The following is a 20,700-nucleotide window of genomic DNA, read 5'->3' as shown; positions in this document are numbered from 1 at the left end:
CAGCTACAGAGACCTCAGGAAATGTCCTCTCCTAGCAGCAGGAAACTGGCATGTAAGTGGCACTTAGTGGAAAGAAGAACCTTTAAAACTAAAGTAATTGAAAAATTGAATAATTGTAAAGGTCAAAAACCGGATACTCAATTAGCATTGTGTTTGTCAACAAAACCAGTTATCCAAAGGTCCTTTGAATCACGGGTCAGGAGTCCAGAAAAAAAAAAAACCTATTTCAAGCAATATTAAGGATATGTCAGTGAAAAGAATGCCATGTATTTATTTCCTTTCTCTGTAGATACTCTAAGCTGTCAGATCCTGCAAACTGGCTGAACATTAATGCCACAAATGGTCAGATCACTACTGCTGCTGTCCTTGATCGAGAGTCAGACTACATTAAGAATAATGTCTACGAGGCCACATTCTTGGCGGCTGACAACGGTGAGCCCAGGCTTCACATTGTTCATGCTTCAATAAGACTCTAATGTGATGCATTAAGAGAAATGATGCCCTGACAGAGTTGTCAGTATAAGTTATCTTTTTCCCAGGTTTTTATGGTCAAAAATGTGAAAGTGGGATGGGAAATTGCTGGAGTAAATTAAATGTGCACAGTATACGGAGAGTGTTATTAAGGGAAAGGGAAGACAAATGGAAAATTGATTTGGGGAGTTCACTGTAGCGGTGTAGCCTGAACTTAAAAAAGTGTCAAAGGGATGTGCTCTCCAGGGGCTGCCAAGCACACTGGTCCTGGTGATCCTTCCAAAGGCACTGATCAGAGCATTCAGGGAGCCTTCCATCAGGAAACCAGAAATAAGTTTATGGGATGGCAGGAGGGTATTAAAAATAAGCCCATCTGCTGAACCGTGGTGGCTTTCATAAACGGCGTGTCTGTCGCTGGAGCTGGGCTCTTTCTGGCCACTGCCTTCCTGAAATGTGCAGCCATCATCAGATCATCTGTGTGCTGGTGTTTGCTTATTACCAAAGCCACTCAGGCCAGTCAGATCTCCTGGAGAACTCCTGTTTGCTTTTCTCATTGAAGTTCACTTGGTGCTTTTGGTCCAGTCAGCACTGAGAACTTCTGCACTGGCCTCACTCAAGGACAGTGCTGCTGCCCCTCTTTTCCTAAACCTGGTAAGGAGGAATTGATGAATTCTGCTTACCACACCCAAATGTGACCATGTTGGTATTTAATTCCTCAGTTCCTCCACCTGGAAAAGGTTCAGGAGTTTCCCAGGACAAGGAGAAGGCCTTCCTCCCCCTCACCCCCCCCCCTCACTTTCCAGCTGCAGGGTGCTGAGCACTCAAACCAGAACCCTGCTTCAGCAGCACAATTCAGTCTAGGCTTGGCTGTTGAGCACCTAAATATATTGCTCATACTCTTCAGGTGCTTTCAGGGCAGTGTTTGTGTGGTCCCTCTGGCTGGAGGTGCCAAGGTCATTTTGAGCAGATTCAGTGGACGTTGCAGGGCTAATGAAAACTCTCCCTCTCGGGATCCATGCATCACTTTCATCATTGCATCCCAGGTCACAGGGGTGAGAGAAACTCATGGAGGAGTTTCAGTGCTGGGAGCTGTGCCAAGAAAAGCATTTTTCCCCTTCTTTGTTCCATGAGAGGTAGGACTCGCCCCACAGCCCTGTCCTAAGCTTCCCCTCCATGAAGGCAGCCAAGACAGGGAAATTCAAAATATTCTCAAAGGGGTCTAGTGGTGTTCATCTGCAGAAGCCACAGGGAAAAACAGGTCAAATGAGTAGGCCAAGGCTGTTCACAGAAGCAGTGGTAGAGTTTGGACCTATCAACCTAATCCTCACTGCCTGACCGTGCAAATTCCAGGCACTTGGTGCAACGTGATGTGGAGTTAACCCCTTTCCCTGGCTGTGGTGCTGATGCTGCCAGTGCATCAGTGCCTCCACATCCATCATTCAGCAGCTCAGAAAGTGAGGGCCTAGGTAAATCTCTTTATTTTGAAAAATTAATCTATCACTGGTATACTGTAGCCATTAAAATGCACATAAAGCAACACCTTATTTAAAATTCTGTCTAGAGTGCTTAGGATAACAGCTAAAGTTTCATCTAGGCTAATAGACTCTTACCACATTGCTCCCAAGTTCCAGGTTCTCTGGCGTCAAAGAAAAGCTTTGGGTCAAGGGTTTTGGCGGGGATTTTTCTCTTTCTTGAAGAAAGCAGCAGCATCTTCTTTCCTTGAAGTTCTTTTTGCTGTTCTCAGTACATGATAAAGAAGAAGTTTAGCCAGTGCTCCTTGGACATGCTCTTTTTCTCTCCCTAGGCTCCAGTTAAGAAAAGTCTTGGCTGCAATGTAAGGAGGGCAAAAGGGGAATCCTAATCAACAGCATGGTTTTAACCTGGTTTCTGAGGAGAGAGTCCCTTGGGTCACACTGTGTCTACACAAGAGTGGAGCCTGGCAGTGTTTGAACCTCTCAGCCAACTTCAGCCAATCTCCAAGGGAAGCTGGAAACTTAAATGTGTCATATTCCAGCAGGTTTCATGAAACAAGGAGCTGAGCATGAAAACTTTGGCTTGTACCTTGTGGTGGGAATGCATACACTGGCCCTGTGAAGAAGGCAGTGATGGAGAATTCAGCAGTTAAATGTAGATGCAGCAGTTGTATTGTCTTCTTTCTTTTGTCATTAGTATTTCAGTCTTAATTTCAGGGATCAGACCAGCTTCTCTGCTGGTCTCAGTGGTGCTACTGTAGTCCTCATCTCCTGAGTATAAAGTCCAAGGATTGTTCATTGCACATCAGTACCTGCTCTGTGTCTTTGCTCTCTCCATATAAGACTGCTGAAATAATGTGAAATATTCCATAGTGTGTAGGACTTGGCCATTTAAAGAATTGTTTACTTTTCATTTCTCCTAAAATTGCCCCGGAACTGCACTCGGGAACACAAAGGAACAAAAATACCAGGACTCAGATCCCAACAATACTCAATGGCCCAACAAAAGTGCATTTGTATGTGCAGCAATTGCAGGTTATTTCAGCCACGTGCCAGTTAGTGTCTCTCAGGACTGAGGGCTTGTGTTCAGTCTGTCTCAGAGGTTACAGAGGGAGCCCTGCTTTTATCCCAGAAGATACTCTGGGTAATGTGAAAGCAGTAAAATCACTTTTCTTGGTCCCAAAAGTCAGTTTTCATGTTCAGCCCCAGTATCCTGGTGGGCTGTCTGCCTCTCCAGAAGCTTTCAAGCCTGATCAAAAGACATTGTTTTTGAGGGAGACCTACCCATGCTTACAGGATGAAAGGATGAGAGTCCATGATTGAAGAGTTTATGTGGGAACCACGAAAAAAGGATTTCCAGGGCTCCTTCAGAATTTTTGAGGCTCTCTTGAGAAATGGAGCAAGGAATGTAGGAAGGAAGGTCTGTGGAAGCAGAAGCTTGGTGGGGAAGTGGTTTGTGTAGCTTTATATCTAGCACTGGGAGGAAGGGTCAGGACAGAAAACACAAACTTTAAAAAGAATTGCTGAAGCCATGCTGCCAGATGGGAGGCAGGCAGAGGGCAGCCAACACTGAGCTACCAGATAGATGTGTGGGGAGAGAAATAAAAAAAATACTGTGCCATTTCTGGGAAGGCTGTTCTATCCTGCCAGGGCAGATACTGCTTTGTGTGACTAGTCATTAGCCTGACAAATGTGGCTGTCCATCAAGAAGGGGTGGAGGACCAGGACTGCTGTGCTGTGACATTCCTGCTGGTTGGGCCAGACCTGGAAAGGATGAGGAATTGTGTATTGGGACATAACACTGCTGCTGGGGGTGAGTGCATCACCCAGCATGTCTGGTGATGGCTCATACTGTGGGCTTCAAGCAGGGACCTCTCACCACTAAAGCTGGGGCTGGGTGTGGGACATGCTGGAGAGTTGGGCTTTCTTTGAAGCAGGGTAATGGTCTGCAAAGCTGAAACCTGGCCAGCAGGTGCTACAGTAAATGCTGTACTGATGACCAATGGGTTACACTATGCAGGTTTTTCTCCCCTCCAAGCCCTCTTCTTCCTCTTGTCAGCTCTCTTTCTAATGTTTTTTCTTCTTGAAAACAGCAATTACCAAAATTTGCAGGAGCAGCTTGGCATCACCTGCTTGTAGTTTTAGTTTGGCTAGGGGCATTGCTGCAGGCTACAGATCTGCAGAACTCAACCTCCTGTTCTGCAGGAGTGAAAAACAGCAACATCAGGAGGCTTGGGGAAGTTTTATACCACATAAAGCAAGGGACCATGAAAGTGCAGTATGTCCCTAATAAGGTCCAGGGAGGGAAGGTGAAAATCCTGGTTTATTGGAACTGGAAGGCAGAGAGGGGGCTGGTGCATGGTGTTGCCAATCCCAGTTGCTGGCTCCCAGGTGGTGGTCACAGGTCCATGTCTCCCACAGGAATTCCCCCTGCCAGTGGCACCGGCACTCTGCAGATCTACCTGATCGACATCAACGACAACGCCCCGGAGCTGCTGCCAAAGGAGGCACAGATCTGTGAGAAGCCAAACCTGAATGTCATCAACATCACGGCCGCGGACGCTGACATCGATCCAAACGTGGGGCCCTTCGTCTTCGAGCTGCCAAGTGTGCCATCTGCAGTGAGGAAGAACTGGACCATCACACGGCTCAATGGTAAATGGGGCAGGCAATCCCGAGCACATTTGGGTTCTGCTTCACTAATGAGCCCCGCGTGCGGCTTCCAACTTCAAAACTTTCCCACTTTTTTTATCTGATTTTTATTTTTTATAGCGCATTACGGCTGACATTATAGACAAGATAGTTAATCAGAAATGATTTGTATCAGACCTGCAGCATAACTCTTAAGAGCCTTGGCACTTGGCTTTTTTTTAATGCAGTTCATAATTATGAACAGTTATCAGTAGTGAACAGAGTATAAATCATCCATAATGGCCAAGGGGAAAAAAGCTATTATCAGTCTTCCTTATGTTCCTCCAGCGTAATTGTCACAAGCCACAATCAGGATCAATGTTCATTTCTCTGACCATAATTGCATAAAGGCAGCCTTTTAATTTACCATGGAATCAGGAGGGCTAGGTAAGTGTGAAGATTACCAGTATGTGAAGGATTTTTTCTATTGCTGCGTGCAACCACAAATGGCCCTAATTGCTCTACTTATTGGTAGTTTCAACAGAGATTGGAAAATATCGTGGAGTTGTGGGCTGGTTTTGGCTCCAGCGCTGGTCCCTCTCACTGAGGTCTGGCAGAGGGTGCCAGACCAAGGGCAACAGCTCATGCCTCGCAGCTCAGAGCTCAGTCACAATGGGATTACCTGCCTGTGACTGTCATCTGTGAGTTCCCAAAATCCTGAGGTGGAAGGGTGAGTGAGTGCACAACCTGCACAAGTGGCCTGGGGCAGGCCAGCTTCAGGAAGCATTATCCATGTGTTCCTATTTGTGTTTGGTGCCATTTCGAGCACATGCAGCTGTCTTTGCAAATGACATCCAGGTAGTTCAGTGCAGCAGAGAGAACACACAGTACTTTGCAAAGCACAGGCTGGTTGTTGGCCAGGCTGTTGGGGCAGAGGTCTGAAGCTGTCCTGTCCAGGTGTGTTGATGCTAACCCCCTTCTGCAGGGCTCAGAAGAGGGCTCTAGCAGAGAAGCCTGCACAAGTGTGGCTGCAGTGCTCCACCATTGTCTGTCATCTGTCTGTCTGTCTGTCTTGGTCTCCAGGGGACTATGCCCAGCTCAGTTTGAGGATCATGTACCTGGAAGCAGGAGTGTACGATGTGCCCATCATTGTGACAGACTCGGGAAACCCCCCCTTGTACAACACCTCTGTCATCAAGGTGAAGGTGTGCCCGTGTGACGAGAACGGTGACTGCACCACCATCGGGGCCGTGGCTGCTGCAGGGCTGGGCACAGGGGCCATCATTGCCATCCTGATCTGCATCATTATCTTACTGAGTGAGTACCACAGGGCCTGGCCTAAAATCACAGACTTCTTTGGGTTGGAAGGGACCTTAAATCTCATCTTGTTCCAGCCCTCCTTTCACAGGCTGCTGGGACACCTTTCACTAGCCCAGGTTGCTCCAAGCCCTATCCAGCCTGGTCGTGGGCACTTCCAGGGATGGGACAGCCACAGCTGCTCTGGGCAGCCTGTGCCAGAGCCTCGCAGTAAAGAATTTCTTCCCAAAATCTGCTCTAAATCTACCCTCCTTCACATTTCCCTGTTCCCTGTTGTTCTTTCCTATTAGCCCTCTCTTCAGAGGACAGGTCCCTGAGCTTGGGCTGTGGGGGTGGTTCACACATCTGCATTCAGACTTCCTTCACTGCAGCATCAGCAAAGTGAGCTCTGCCTGTGTCAGACCTGTCTTTCTAAGACTTCCAGTAGCTTTGCAAACATTATTACACCTGACAACAACTTGTAAGTAGTGAGTGTGATAGGATCGTCCACATTTTGCAGGAAAAGGTTGAAGGCTTCTTCCAAATTTCTCTGTCAGATTCTCCCACAGCTCTCATGTGTGGCTGGCTGTGGATATACTGGTTCCCACTACCAGCTACACTGGCTAGTCCCTTGCAGAACCAGTGCATAACTGTTTTTCTGGTTGTTCCAAGGGAAAGAAGAAGGGTGGTTATTCCCATTGCTTTTAAAATTATCTCAGATTTGGGGATCATGGAGCATTACGAGTGTTTTTAGAGGAAGTTTTTTTCCCATTTTGTCAGATATAATGGAGGCTTTGAGGTACATCACAGAGAAGGACTGGCCATCCCTTTCCTCAAGGCAAAACTATCTCTTTTGCTCAGGAGTGCTGTCAGTCCCAAGATTCCATGAGCATTACCAATAACCATGTGTGCACACACTTAAAAAGTGAAAATTACATCATTATAACTTCAAGCAGGAGTTAGCACAGTAGGAATAGATAAAAACAAGCACTGAAATGAACAATGGGGTAAATATTCATCAAGAAACACAGGATGAATCCATGGGACTCTCATTAAAGCTAATGGGAGTTGTGGTGCTAAATCACATTTAATATTTACCCCCAGTGTGCTTTAACAGAGAGCACACAGAGCGACGTATGCTCCAAATGTCACCTAATGGGGACATGCCATGGTACATCAGGAGAATGGCTCACCCCTGGGCATCCATCCCCTCCTGGGCTGCTGCTGGGAGTGTATTGGTGTGTAATTGTTCTACTGGATCAGGATGGAGAGTGAGGATGAAACTGGGTGTTTGTTCAGGCCCTGCTCCTCTCCCAGCCCAGCTGAGCTGATGGAGCATCCCTGTGCCCAGCCACAATGCCCAGTTCCTGCCCTTCATTCCCAGTTTTGGCTGTTCCCTTCAGCCAGGGTGGTTGTCCAGGGCACCACAGTCACACAAAGACTGCCACTGATGGAGATGAAGGTGTTCATCAGCCCCACCTCCTTCTGCTGTGCAGGTTTGCTGCTGCCCCTGGGCTCAAAGTTTGTGCTGGAGCCACAGAGGTGATTAAACACAGGTCTTCTTTTTGCTGCTCTTGTATAAATCCAGTGCTAAAATACAATTTAAAATGGTTGAAAATCCTATTGACTGAAATTAACTTCAGCTGAAGGACATTTGATTTAAGAGATTCCTCTTTCCATTTTCAGATACATTATCCCATTTTAAATTACGGGTTTTATTACAAAAGCTTATTTTTACATTCATTGTAATTCTAATTGACTTTTTTTTTATCTTGGAGAGCTGCAAAGCACTGTATCACTGATGAAAAATGTAATTTGCAATGAGCAGTTTTACAGTTACATCCTTCCAGTGTTTTGCCTCCTTTCTATCTGTTTCATATCATGACCTCTAAACAATAGCCTAGAAAAAGGCAGAAGAGGGATTTTCTTGTGCTATTTGTCCATTTTAGTGTCAGCAGGTCAAAGTTGGATGACCTTAAAAGGAAGAAAAAACAAGGGGACAAATCCAAGATTGTTCCTGTGAAGGAAGTTTATGCCTTTGCTCAGAGGATTTTTTTTTCTTCTTCTTGCTGCCTGATGTATTAGCTGCACAAATAACACGTTTAGGAGAGCAATGCAGTAAAAAAATGTGAAGGGTGAAGACAATAGATTTCAAGGAAAACTACATGCAGAGCAAAAATGGTTCTAACAGCAGTAATAGCACTTCCCATTCTGCAGAGTGAATAAAAGGAAGGAGAGTGCACTATATCCACCATTGACACTTTGAAGGTCTTTTTTTTTTCCCAAGGTAGCTGTAAAGGCATTAATGGCACCGTTTTTTCCACGAGTGCATGAAAATGTATCATTAAAAAAAAAAAAAGGAAATAAAAAGATAAACCCTAGTAACCATTATAATATTGTCTTTGTGGACCAGTCAGGTATCTTGTTGTGAGAGACTTGAAAAGGAACAATGAAAGAAGGACTTCAATAGTCTGCTAAATAGCTGAGGGTTTTTATTACAGATGAGAGTTACATTTTATTTCCTTTTCTCTTTTTCTTTCTTGACTAGGTCTGGGATAAGCATTAAAGAAATGCTGAACTATCTGAAAACAATTCTGTTAGCTGGCAGGCAGGGATGGCTGCCAGTTGGCACACAAGGGCAGTAATTAGCTGTCCCGTCCTCTTCCCTCACTTCACTGAAATCCTGTTGGATAGAAACACTTCGGTGCTTGGAGGAAGAGTTTGGATTCTCCTAACCACCTCCTCCTCCAAGCTGGACCATGTCCCCAGGGTCTGGTCTCAGCTAAAAACTGCAGATTTTGGCTGTGTTGGTTTGGCACAGTTGAGGGTTGACCCAGGTGAAATGAACCTGGGACGCTTGTTCCCACCTCTGCTGTCCATCCATTGCTCCCTTCTGCAAATTGCCACCATTGCAGCTCAGTCTGGGGCTTGCATGGAGAATGGAGGGGAGAGCAGACAGTGGGAGGTGTAACTGCAGCAGCTGCCCAGGCTGAACTTCATTCTTCAGGGCATTATTTGCAGCTGCTGAGTAGGAGAATGAAAACGAGCATATTAACACTTTCTTGAAGAAGACAAGATCTGGCTGCCTTGGTAGTGGAGACTTGAGTTCCCAGATATCTTGCATGCAGTAATTTCACAGGGAGCACACAGCCCCTGGGACACGGGTGTCCCTTTGAAGGGTGAGGTTGTGGAGCAGTGTGCCAGTGTTCCCTGTGGGCAAAGTTGTTTAAGAAGGAAAAAAATTCTCATGATTCAAGAACTGCTCATCTCTCTCTGTTACTGTGCTAAGAGAGATTAGCCAAGCCTGGCATGCAAATGCTGGTGCCTGAGGAGCTTGGCTGTGTGCTACCAGATTTGCTCTCCCTCGTTCTGCAAAGCTAGCCCTGCTCTCTGAAAGGATTTCAGATCATCTGAGCTTTGCTTTCCCAGTCGATGGCCAAATGCATGTGCTAATGTCCTGGCTAATCTGATCTCAGAAGTCTAAAGAGCCTCCCTCATGGACAAAAGAAGAATATGAGGGAGGCCAAATTGGATTACAGGACCCAATGTTGTGCATCCTCCCCAGATCAGTCTTGCTTGGCCAGCTGCAGAAAACAGCAGAAACTGTCACAGTCGGGGCTCGTGACCTGAATGGGCTGAACCTGTGCCACGCTGCTGGAACAGCCCCTTGTGCACACATGTTGGGTATCTGCACCCGTTTCTTTCCTTGCAGCTCCCTTCCCTCCATTTTTATGCCCCTGAATAAAATAAAGGTGGAAATCTAATCCTGAAAACTCAGGATTCAGATCAAATATTTTCAGAAAACTGCAGCTTTCGCACTTTCTGGTTTCTTCTCCTCTAATTGTGCGTTTTACTCCTGATTGTTATCAGCTCAGCATCTGTGATAGACCTTAAAGAAATGTTTGTAGTGGGAATCTGTCACAGTATTTACAGCTCTCGCTGATCTCTCCTTTAAAAATTAGACGCTGCAATAGGTATAACATTTTATTCCTCCTGCCAGCAGCCAGTGAGGTTCTCTGCAGTGGGTGGGGGTAGGTGAGATGCTAGGACAGCCTCAGCCTCCCTTGTGATGCAGGAGGTCCCAGCTCACCCTGCTTTCTCCCCGTTGCAGCCATGGTTCTGCTCTTCGTGGTGTGGATGAAGCGCCGGGAGAAGGAGCGCCACACCAAGCAGCTCCTCATCGACCCCGAGGACGACGTCAGGGACAACATCCTCAAGTACGACGAGGAGGGAGGTGGAGAGGAGGATCAGGTGAGAAGAGGCCCCCTGAGCTGTGGCCAAGGAGCAGCTGTGCAAGCCATACTCTCAAAAAGGCAGAAAACACGTTATTTTTAGTTAAATAAATGCAAAGGATTGTGTTCCCTTTTTTTATGACCAGGCAGCTTTATTGGCTTCCCTGGTGTGGTGGAGAGACAGCAGGTCCAGGAGATTCAGGATGTTAATGGGATGCCCTCCTGTGCAAGCAGCACAATGCCAGGAGTCCAGTGCCTCATGGATCTTTCTACCCCCTAGGCAGCTTCCTGGGGAAGGACTATAAATCGCTCCATTGACACTCCTGTTCAAACCATATTTCTGTTACTTAAGTCATTACAATTGTTTATTTTACCAAAGATCTTCATAAAACCAGCTAGCAGCTACTGCCCTGCCCAGCCCTGTAGCTGCAGTCTCTTGCCTTGGTTTGCTTGAGCCTTGAGCTTCTGTGGGCTTTCCCTGCATTTACTTAATCGTCTCTAATGTGCATTTAATTTCTTTTTAATTTCTGGACATGGTTTATGAGAAACGTCTAAAGAGATTTGGGGATTTTCTCTTTCACCACGCAGCGCGCAATGGAAAGCTGTGCTGGGTGACAGAGCCCTGAGCCACAGGCTGCCTGAACACGTCAGCTTTCCTCCAGTGGCTCTTCCTGCAGACACCAGTGCTCATGTTGAATGAAGACTTCCCTGGGATGTGCTTTTCCACTGCTGCATGTCCAATTCCTCAGCTAAAATAACAAAGTTTGGTCACTCATGTTGAAGTCGTCAGTTTTTACTCCTGCCAAACACAAGTAAAGAGCCCAGGACACTCTCAAATGTTATGTTCATGCAGATTATGTGACTGCACATTGTATCATGGCTTTATTTTTGCTTGTTGAATTGGACTGCATGGTTCCAGGTCAGTGCTTAGGGATCCCACAAAACCATGGAGGTCCCATTGGCCTCCAAAAGCGAGTGGGCGAGCCCAGTGAGAGCTGCCATGGCAAATTCTGAAGCAGGAGTTTACCCAAACCTTGAAAAGTTCTTATTCCATAGAAAAATCCCCGCAATTAACATTTCTTATTTTTGTCTCGTTGCTGTCAAGTTATTTATAAATATTGCTCCTGGAGTTTCAATCATCCCTGTCTGAGCACAAGGATAGTTTTCCTGGTAGAACAAAGCACTGTTCTGAGCATTCCAAGTAGCTGAAGTATCTGGTTTCAGGCAGCTACAGTATAGGCTTAAATATTTTAGGAAGGATTCGTTAAAAATAACAGCAGAGGATGAGCAGCAAAACACCATTACCTACATGAATACATTTTTAATGAAATATTACCTGGTTCTCGTTTTGTGATAGCAACCTATTCTGTTGGGATTCTTCACAAGCAAAAAGAACATAATTACTTTAAAAAGCCTACATGCATAAATGCAAAACACATTTTAATGTTTTTATTTCTGTAGAAATGTAATTGCAATAATATGTCTACTAAGACTGTGTCTCTACATTATACTGTGTATTTTGTCAAAAAAGTTATGCATACACCTAGGCACACGCAAACAGAAGACAGGGTTTTATCCCAGATACGTAGATGCTGTGTGTAGTATTCAGAAAGTATTTTAAATACTTGATTTAACTTATAAGATACACTCTTAGGAGATCAATTTTATGAGCTGCTCAGAGGTCAGGTTCATCTGTAATTTAGATGGAGGTGCTACATACCAAGGGATAAGATTTGCTGTCAAACTTCAGCTGAAAGAGAATTAGAGGCCTTGACTTGTTTGCACACTGAGTGAGTAGGTGATCTGAACGAAAAGCTCAGGGTTTCACACTGTGCCTTCCCATTTGTCACAGGATTACGATTTAAGCCAGCTCCAGCAGCCAGAGACCATGGATCACGTGCTGAACAAGACACCTGGAGTCAGAAGAGTGGATGAAAGACCTATTGGTGCTGAACCACAGTATCCTATAAGACCAGTAATCCCACATCCAGGGGATATTGGTGATTTTATTAATGAGGTATGTTCTGTTGGGGGTCCTGTGTCACATCTTCAAAGCTTGAGCATCCTGCTAAAGTCAGGTTGCCCTGACTGCACGGACCAAGCCGTGCTACTGCTCGTGCCAGAAGTCTGATACCAGCCAGGGAAAGGATTGGGATGAGCAAAGGATGAAGGGATTGGCTTAATGAAGGCATTGAACCAGGAAAAAACCCAAGATTTCTGTCCTGTGGGTGTCACAAACACCGTGCTTTTCAGCACCCAGGCAGAATGAGCCATTTGGGGCTGCTGGACTCGTAATTATTTCAGTAGTCTTTGCCTTCCTCATAAGCTGTTTGGTGTAAAGCCTCAAAGAGTTTGCAGCACAGAGAGACTCAGATCAGAGAGAGTTTCTTTATTTTATGTTAGATTACTGCTCTTTTATTTGCCTGTGCAAATATCTGTCCATTTGGTATTTCTTATCTCATTTTTAGTTTTGAGTGATTGAGTGGTTACAAACCAATCAATGCATAATTTCCTCCGAGACAAAGCACACCATCCATTTCCTAAGCCAGAAAAATAAATGTTACAGCCATTTAATTCTATTATTACATACATTTCCTGCTGTGCTTTTCTCATTTTCATCATTAAAATCCCTTTTTACTTTGTCCCTTTGCCCATCCTTCACATTTACACACATCCGTGCTTGTGAAGACTCACTCTACTCACACACACCCCTGCTGCTGAAACCAGTTCCATCTCCCCATGCTGAGGCCAGGGCTTCTGAAGGTGGGAATGTGGAACATTTGCTTTATTGCAGGGCTATTCCACCCGGCTTTTCCTGAAGCTGGGCTCTGCAGCAAAGCAATTCTTTTTCTCCATATCCCGAGGCCATTTCCATGGCCTGCCTACTCTGCTGCCCACACTGAACAGGAGCAGCAATGCTCCCCAGCCCTCTGCCCAGGATTCCACACCCCACATCTGTCCTAATTGCAGAATTTTGCCGGGAGTGATTTTTTTTTATATATATATTTTTATTTCGTTTTCCTAAAGGAATGAAAGTCATCAGAATTAAAATATTGGTGGGAGAGGAAGGGTGCTGTTTTTTGTTTCACTGGCTAAGCTGGAAATCTCAACAGGCAGCCCTGGAAAGGACACATTGGCCAGGTCAGAAAGCTTTCCAGATCCAGAAACAGATCATTGGAAATAACTCCCCTGTCACTCAATACGACACTTTGGGTACACTGGTGGGTTTTGTGTTGGGGGCAGCTGAAAGGTCTCTACCCAGAGGTGCATCCGGGAAGCCCCGGGATACTCAGTTTTCCATTTTAGCTTTTCTGTAGGGATCCCAAACATCTTCCTCAGAGCCCGTGGTGGGCATTAACACCTTGTGTTCATCCCCCAGGGCCTGCGTGCAGCAGACAACGACCCCACAGCCCCCCCCTACGATTCCCTGCTGGTCTTTGACTACGAGGGCAGTGGCTCCACCGCAGGCTCCGTCAGCTCCCTCAACTCCTCCAGCTCTGGGGACCAGGACTACGACTACCTGAACGACTGGGGGCCCAGGTTCAAGAAACTGGCGGACATGTATGGGGGAGGAGAGGAAGATTAAACTGACCTCATCTTATTAAAAAAAAAAAAAAAATAAAAAATTTAAAAAGAAGAAGAAGGAATTTAGGAGGAGGAAAAAAAAAAAAAAACAACAAACAACCCACAGACAGCGTTAACAAAAAGAGCCGATGCAGGAGCAAGAACTGTACAGATGTGGCAGCTTTTTTAATTAATATCCCCTGCTGACTGTATTGTTATTTTTAGTGGTGATATAGGAGGTTTGGTTTTTTTCTTTTTTTTCTTTGTATTTTTTTTTCCTAGAATATTGAGCTGTCTCGCATGAACACTTGTCTCTGCTTCAGGTTTCTTTGTGTTTTTTTTTTTTTTGTTTTGTTTTTTTAATGTCAGCTGGGATATTGCTCGTTTACCTGCTTTATGACTAAAGAGAGTGAAAGGCACTCTGTCTTAACTTGAATTTCTTAGAACAGAAGCACTGTTTTTAAAATATATATATATATATATATATTTGAAAGTGCCTTTTGGTGCATGTGTCAGATTCCCTTCAATCTCAGGAGTGATGAAAACAAACATACAACCATCCTGGGCAGCACTCCCTGTGACCCTAAGCCAGTTCTAGCTGGGAAGGAGTTAACAAAAAGGAACTGTGGAGATTGTTTCTTTTTTGCCTTGTTTTGTTTTGTTTTGTTTTATTGGGTTTTTTTTTTAAGGGGGTGACTCATTCTGGGGTGGAAGAGGATGGGGGGTGGGCAGGGGGGAGATGTTTTGAGTCAAAATCTTAACAGCCATCTTTAAGCCTCAGCAGGTGGTGAACTAGTCATCATGTTGTATATAATTCAGTGTTATCAGATGCAAAATCCTGACCAGAGGGCTCTGCTGGCCCCTGGTCACACTCAATGTAGCTGCATAGAACTATAGCATTGATAAAGCCTTTGGTTATTGCAACAGAAATCTCCGACAGCCCTTGCCTAAGCCCTACAAAGTAAATTGTGACATGACCAAAGGCCCATCTGTTTGTTTTTCTGCTGTCGCCGTGTTTTGGCTCCCACGACCTCGTGAGTGATGGACACACCGGCGGGGTGAGGAGGTGCTGCTGCTGCTGCTGCTGCTGCTGCTGGTGTCCCCCATCCCTGAGGATGCCCAGCACCGGTGCTGCTCTCCTGGGCTGAGGCAGGGTCTGTGCTGCGGCGAGGCAGTGCCAAGGACAGGGACAAGGTTACCCACACTTCTCCCATCCCTAAGTATGGAGCTAGTCTAGTACCACGTCAATGCCTTGGAGCATTAGTAGCCAAAGCTCAACAACATCGTGTAACTCAGCTAATGTGTGTCCTTTCTATTTGATGGGTAGGCGCTGCTATCTGTAGTAAATGTGTTTTTTTGGAGAAGAAGTGCAACGAGGGCCTGTTAAGTATCTTGTGGTTAATATGCTCAAGCATTGCAAAGTAAGCAAGAGGTTTCGCAGCATCCAGGCATAATTCAACATCAGTATTATAAATGGTAGCAAACTACCTAGTTTATATGTAGGGTCAGTTTAACCAATAACAAATAGTTATTAGCTTTTTTTATTACATTTTTTCCTTTACTGATTTGGACTAGTGGGTTTATGTCTAATGTTTGTAAAATGATTTAGACTGCATGGATGTGTAATATAAACCACATTTAATGGATTATGAGCCACTTAATTAATGTGCTATGAAATCTTGGATTACCTGTGTTTTATATTCTGCAGACGATTTTGCAGTGGGTTCGCTAAAACTTGTAAAAGTGCTTAGATATATTTTCCTTTAAATCCAAGAATGTGCACAGTATTGGAAGGTGATTATCCAGGGGATAATCACGCTTTTTTTGATATCTCTATTGATTCTCAAGTTGAATGCTAAGAGTTAAAGGGGGGGAGGTGGGGGGAGCAAGCGCGTGCACATGAGAGAGAGAATGAGAGGACGAGAGCTTGTGGTGGTGAGTGGGCGCCTTTTAGAGGGTAAACTGGGCTGCAAGATCGTCTCTATAGATTTTTGAAATGCTCCTACTGCATTTTATATTTCATTGTATCATATTTTCTATAAAATGCAATTTCTGTAAATTAATGAGCATTTGAAATGTGTCTTGTATGACGTGGAATATGGTAAAAGTCTGCCCGAGGGGATTTCAGCGTTTCCAGGATGTTATTAACTACCAAGGGTGAGATCTTTCTTTTTGTCTTGATTGGTCAGTTGGTCAGTCAGTGGGTCAGTTTGTCTTTCACGGCTCAGAGAGCAAACTCACTCTCACCCAAGATTCCTGAGGAGATCAGGAGGCAATAGTGTGAACCTCAGAGGAGAGGGACAGCACTGATGGCAGCAGCAAGGTGAGGATGTCACACCACAGGCATGGGCTGGCAGCACCTGACACTCTTCCAGATTCCCATTCCATCACTGTGAGCTCAGTCATCTTGTGTGACCACCATGAAAGTCTTGGTTTGCTTCTGCCGTGTGCCGTTCCCCTCCTCTTGACCACTCCTGGCAAACCTCACAGCCCCTGGCACAGAGGCTGCAGGCCCTGGAGCTCTCTTCTTTACCCATGGCACTCTTGATTCTTCCCCGTTTCTTTTGGAAAAGCCACAGGCTTTTGTGTCACCACCAGGGCTTTGCACTGCTGCAGAAGCTGTCCGGGCACAGGTGTAGTGAATAATAAAAATGCACTTGGTGTTTCCTGCTGCTGGTGTCCATCGCCGTAGCCTCATCACCGACACAGGAGAAGGATCCAGCTCGAGGGCCGGGTGATGCTCATGGTTCTGCATCCGTTGGGTTGGTGCCACTGCCTGCGGGCTCCGTGCGGCTCCTGGAATGCTCACGCGGATCCTGCAAAGCCAGGTCTCTGCTGTGAGCTGTGCCTTGCCATCCACCTGGCACTGCTTACTGCGAGAGCAGCTCAGTCCCTGCTCCAGAGCCCTTGGTGCTTAACATCTGCTGCTGCTTTGGCTGGGCTGAGGGATTCCAGGTAGGGAAGGGCTGGCAGGGATGTGGGAAGGCGGCTCCAGGCCATTGGCAGCACGCGCTCTCCCCAGCGGTGAAAGGAGCCACTTAGCCATGGAGGGATGTTGTCTGACTTCAGCTTGTCTAAACATTTCAGGTTTTCAAGAACATTTATGCAATCTAAGTTAAACAAAACTCTTCAAGTGATTAAAAATAAACCAACCTGATCCTGTTGATGACTTTTTTTAAAATCAGTGGTTATTTTTTTCTGCAGCATTTGCAATCCAGCCGTTTCAATCCCACAAGCCTATGAATCAAACCAACCAGATTATTGTGTTTTGACCCAGTTCTGCTCCCTCTCTCGAGGGAAGAAGAGGTCTCCCTCTTCAGGACCTCCCCCTCCTCTTCCTTCTTTTCCCCTTTCTTCTCCCTGCATCCTCCCTCTCTGAGTTTTACAGCCCTACGAGCAGCAGCAGCATCAGGCCCCTTTTCTCACAGTGGGACCGGTGGAAGGTAAGCGAGGGGCACATCCAGCAATGAAAACAGATCACTTTTTACAAACCTTTTTGTTTGCTAATGTTGGTGATGGTTTGTAACCCAGTTAAGAAAATTTACATTAATCCACAGGGTCCCATTGACAAGGTGGCTTTGCCATCACTCTGTCCCCCTCTGATCCTCATGGATGTGACACAGGGACAGCCAGTTGCAGCTGGAGGTGATGGTGACTTACAGGGAGCTGCAGTGAGGGAAAGAACCCTTTGGCTGAGCCTGTAGTTGCTGTTTATTCTGAGAGGTCACGGAGGGGTTAATGCATTGAGACCAGAGTCCCTGTTCCTTGACTAATTAAACTAAAACACTAAGCTATTGGAAGAAGTGATCCCCATTCTTTGTATCCCACAAGGCAGTGGGGAAGGACTTGCTTTCAGGCAGGTGAAGGGGATCCCATCCCTAAGATACCACTGTCCCACCCCCGTACCCCATAGCCCTGCCAGGGGACACCACCACAGCTCTCCCTGCTGTCTAAGGCATAGGTACAGAGAGTTCCCGGGCCACTGGGACACGACTGGTGGCCTCCCTACCTCCTAAGGATGAGGATTGCACATCCCCAAACCAGGGATAGTGCAGGTCCAGTGTCACTGCTGTACCCACCACTGCTCTGTCCCCCCAGGCAGAACATGACCCACAGCCCTGTCAGTCTGTTTATCGTGTAGCTTAAAACTGGGAGCAGCATCAGTCACAGAAATGCTTTGCAAGGCAAGGAGGAGATTCAGCAGGTAATTAATGACAGTAATTAATGACAGTAAATAGGCAAGTCTGTTCTAGGTGTCCCACATTCTAGTCATGGTTTCTCTTCTGGTTTTGCATTTTCCATTTTTTTCTCTTTTTTTGTTGGACCAGGCGATGCCATTGGCAGTTGTATGATGGTGCTAGGGAGTTTTCTCTCTGGGGGTTTTTAGGGATAGTCAGGTCCAAATCCAGATCCAGCCTTCAGAAGTGGGGTTCAGAGGTGGCTGTGTCACCTGTATCTGCTTCACGTAGGGTGGACACTTGGGCATTGAAGAATGGCAACGGTCAGTGCAGCATCTGTACCACACAATATGCCAAGATTGCAACTTTGTTTAATCTTAAAAAAAAAAAAAAGTAAAATACAGAACTTTTATTTGTGATATCTTTTGGAGCTCTTCATTTTAAGTGTGAAAAAAAAAAAAACACTGGAGGAGAGGGGAAATGCTGTGTCACAATGAATTCAAGTGTTTAAAACAGCAGCCAGACAACGTAGGTGTCTCCCACGCAAATTAACTCGGTTTCATGGGGAAAATAAAAGTTCTTTCTAGTCCACACCAACCCCACACACAACTGTTCACACACAGTGTACATAATGTAGTTAGTGCTTGAAGCTACGAATCTAATAGGGGAAAAACCAACAACAACATATAGATGTATAATTGGAGCACTGTTTTTTTTTTATTATTATTTATTTTTTTATTTTAATGATGATTTTGCATGTTTCCTTTCTGATGGAGAAGCTGTGTAGCAGCCCGCATGACTGTGGTTGTTCTCAAGGAAGACTTCTGCTGTTCTGCTGTATTCACGCTGAAGCGCAAGAGCAAAAGTTTGCGTCTGTTAACCCAGTTCAAAAACCTTTTTTTGTAACCGCCAACAGCACAAATATTTTGTATTGTTGTTTGTACCATTTTTGTACCAAAAACAAAAGAGGGAAAAAAAAAAAGGGAAGAAAGTACATGAAGTAAATGTTTTCAATGTGTTTTTAGTGCCACTGCAATCTTGGTTTCCAAACTGAGTGACAGGTTTGCTGATTTATTGTGTATCAAAGCTGAACTGGCGCACTGACGCCTGGCTCCAGTGTAATAAAAAATAAAGTCCCCCTTTTGAATAGTCTCACTTGCTTTATTATTATTATTATTATTTGTTTGTTTGTTTGCTTGATTTTCCTTCCCCACCTGTCCATCCCAGTTCAGTCACTGCTCGTGGCTCTTAACTCTCACAGTGAGCCAGCAAGGGCTGGTCTGGCTGCAGGTGTGGGTCCAGGTGCACAGACATCAGTGGGGTTTTTGGAGATCTTGCGTGCTTCTGCAGAAGTTTGCATTCATTAAAGGCAGGAGTGTGGCTCCCCTCTGGCCCGTGTTGTTTGGGTTATGGCTGAGGTGGTGCAGGTTCCTCCCACATCCCAAAGCAACTCATTTCTGCTGCACTGAGCTGTTGGTGCCGATCAGTTGGGTGGCGATTTTACTCCTGCAGCAGCAGATCTTTGTGCTTTAGCACAATTCCAGCACATTCAGGGATCTTTACTTGCTGACTGCTGCATCAGGGCATTCAGTTCCTCCATCTGCTCACTGCCCTTTGTCTGCCAGGGAACAGGAATGGTCCAAAAAGCTGATGGTCTGCAGAGGAAACCTGGACTTGCTTCTCCAAGTTGTATTCCTGCACCTTCTCTGCAAGTGCAGCAGTGAAGTCACGACTGGAGATGCTGCTGTGAGTGTGCAAACCCTTCATGTCAGTATTGCTGTGTACAGCAGCACATCTCCTTCAGGGCCAGCATTCCTGCTTTTCTTCAGCTGCTCTTTCCTGGCAGTTTCACCCATGGGAGGGAGGACAAACACCCTGGTGCTGGGCTCACAATTAGCAATTAGTGCTGGCAGCCATCGCTGAGGGCGCCCCAGGGACCTGTCCAGGTGGGTCTCCATCACCCCCACCAAACACCAACCCACACCTGCCATCATCAGTGGGGCCTCAGCAGGTCCCCAGGCTGGCTGGGGCCAGGTCACACTCCAGTGATGTGTGGAGCTGTTCTGGCCAGGCGCGTGGAAAGCAGAGCTGTCTCATTTTTAATAAACACTAAGATGAATGCAAATCCTGTACATGGCAATTTACTTCTCCCCGGAGTCAGCTAAGAATATTTTATTGCTAGTTTTGCTAATTCTCAAGCTGTTCTGTTTCTTAGAATTATCTTTAACTACTGAATAATGCAAGACTGTTGCATCACAAATATTAGTTTCTGCTATCAGTGGTAGGCTGGGCTCTCATCGTCGTGTTATTAGGCTTTTATCTGCCTGCAGAAAGTCTTTTTCCTCAAATGATTTAGCTGCATGCTTAACTTGGACCATGTGAGTAGTTTTCCTAAGCTGATGGAAACAGCTGCCCTCCCCTAAATCCAGGGACTTTTGTACCAAAATTAAAAATAACAACAATTACTATTACAGTTATTGTTATAGGCTCTTGGGTTAGGGGTTTTCTCCCAAGTCATATACCAGAATTTGAAATACAATTTGGTTCAGATCAAACCAAAGCACACAGGGATTATGTTTGCTTTTTTTTTTTCAATAAATGAAATAACTGAACTTTTCTTTGTTCTCCAGACTAAAACCTTTGCGTTGCCAAGACCTTTTCTGTCCCATCCCTCCCCCCAATTTCTTTTTAAATACAGAGGAGATTCTTTAGCCAAAAACTGAGTTAACAGATCAACCCTAACTCTGTGCCATACTGCACTGCTGTCAAAACAGCCCCTAGGTGAGGGCAGAAGAAGCGTTGGGAAGGTGAAATGTTCTAATAATCTCTGACCAAGTTGTTTACGAGGACCAAAAA

At 45.6% G+C, this 20,700-nt stretch overlaps 1 protein-coding gene across 1 annotated transcript in view; it reads left to right on the top strand.

Annotated features, from left to right (window-relative positions):
* CDH4 (cadherin 4) overlaps nt 1-14,744 on the top strand; it is a 414,578-nt gene extending 399,834 nt beyond the window's left edge. The window contains exons 11-16 of the mRNA XM_062505318.1: nt 290-432; nt 4,365-4,598; nt 5,658-5,891; nt 9,982-10,121; nt 11,955-12,119; nt 13,482-14,744. Of these exons, the coding sequence (XP_062361302.1) occupies nt 290-432; nt 4,365-4,598; nt 5,658-5,891; nt 9,982-10,121; nt 11,955-12,119; nt 13,482-13,688 (1,123 nt within the window). The 3' untranslated portion in view covers nt 13,689-14,744. The remainder of the gene's footprint in view (nt 1-289; nt 433-4,364; nt 4,599-5,657; nt 5,892-9,981; nt 10,122-11,954; nt 12,120-13,481) is intronic.
* Nucleotides 14,745-20,700: the final 5,956 nt, after the last annotated feature.

The sequence above is a fragment of the Cinclus cinclus genome, chromosome 18, assembly GCF_963662255.1.
Source record: "Cinclus cinclus chromosome 18, bCinCin1.1, whole genome shotgun sequence".
Taxonomy (NCBI): Eukaryota; Metazoa; Chordata; class Aves; order Passeriformes; family Cinclidae; genus Cinclus; species Cinclus cinclus.
The sequence above is the reverse complement of the archived record's forward strand: the minus strand, read 5'-3'. Positions and strand labels throughout refer to the sequence as shown.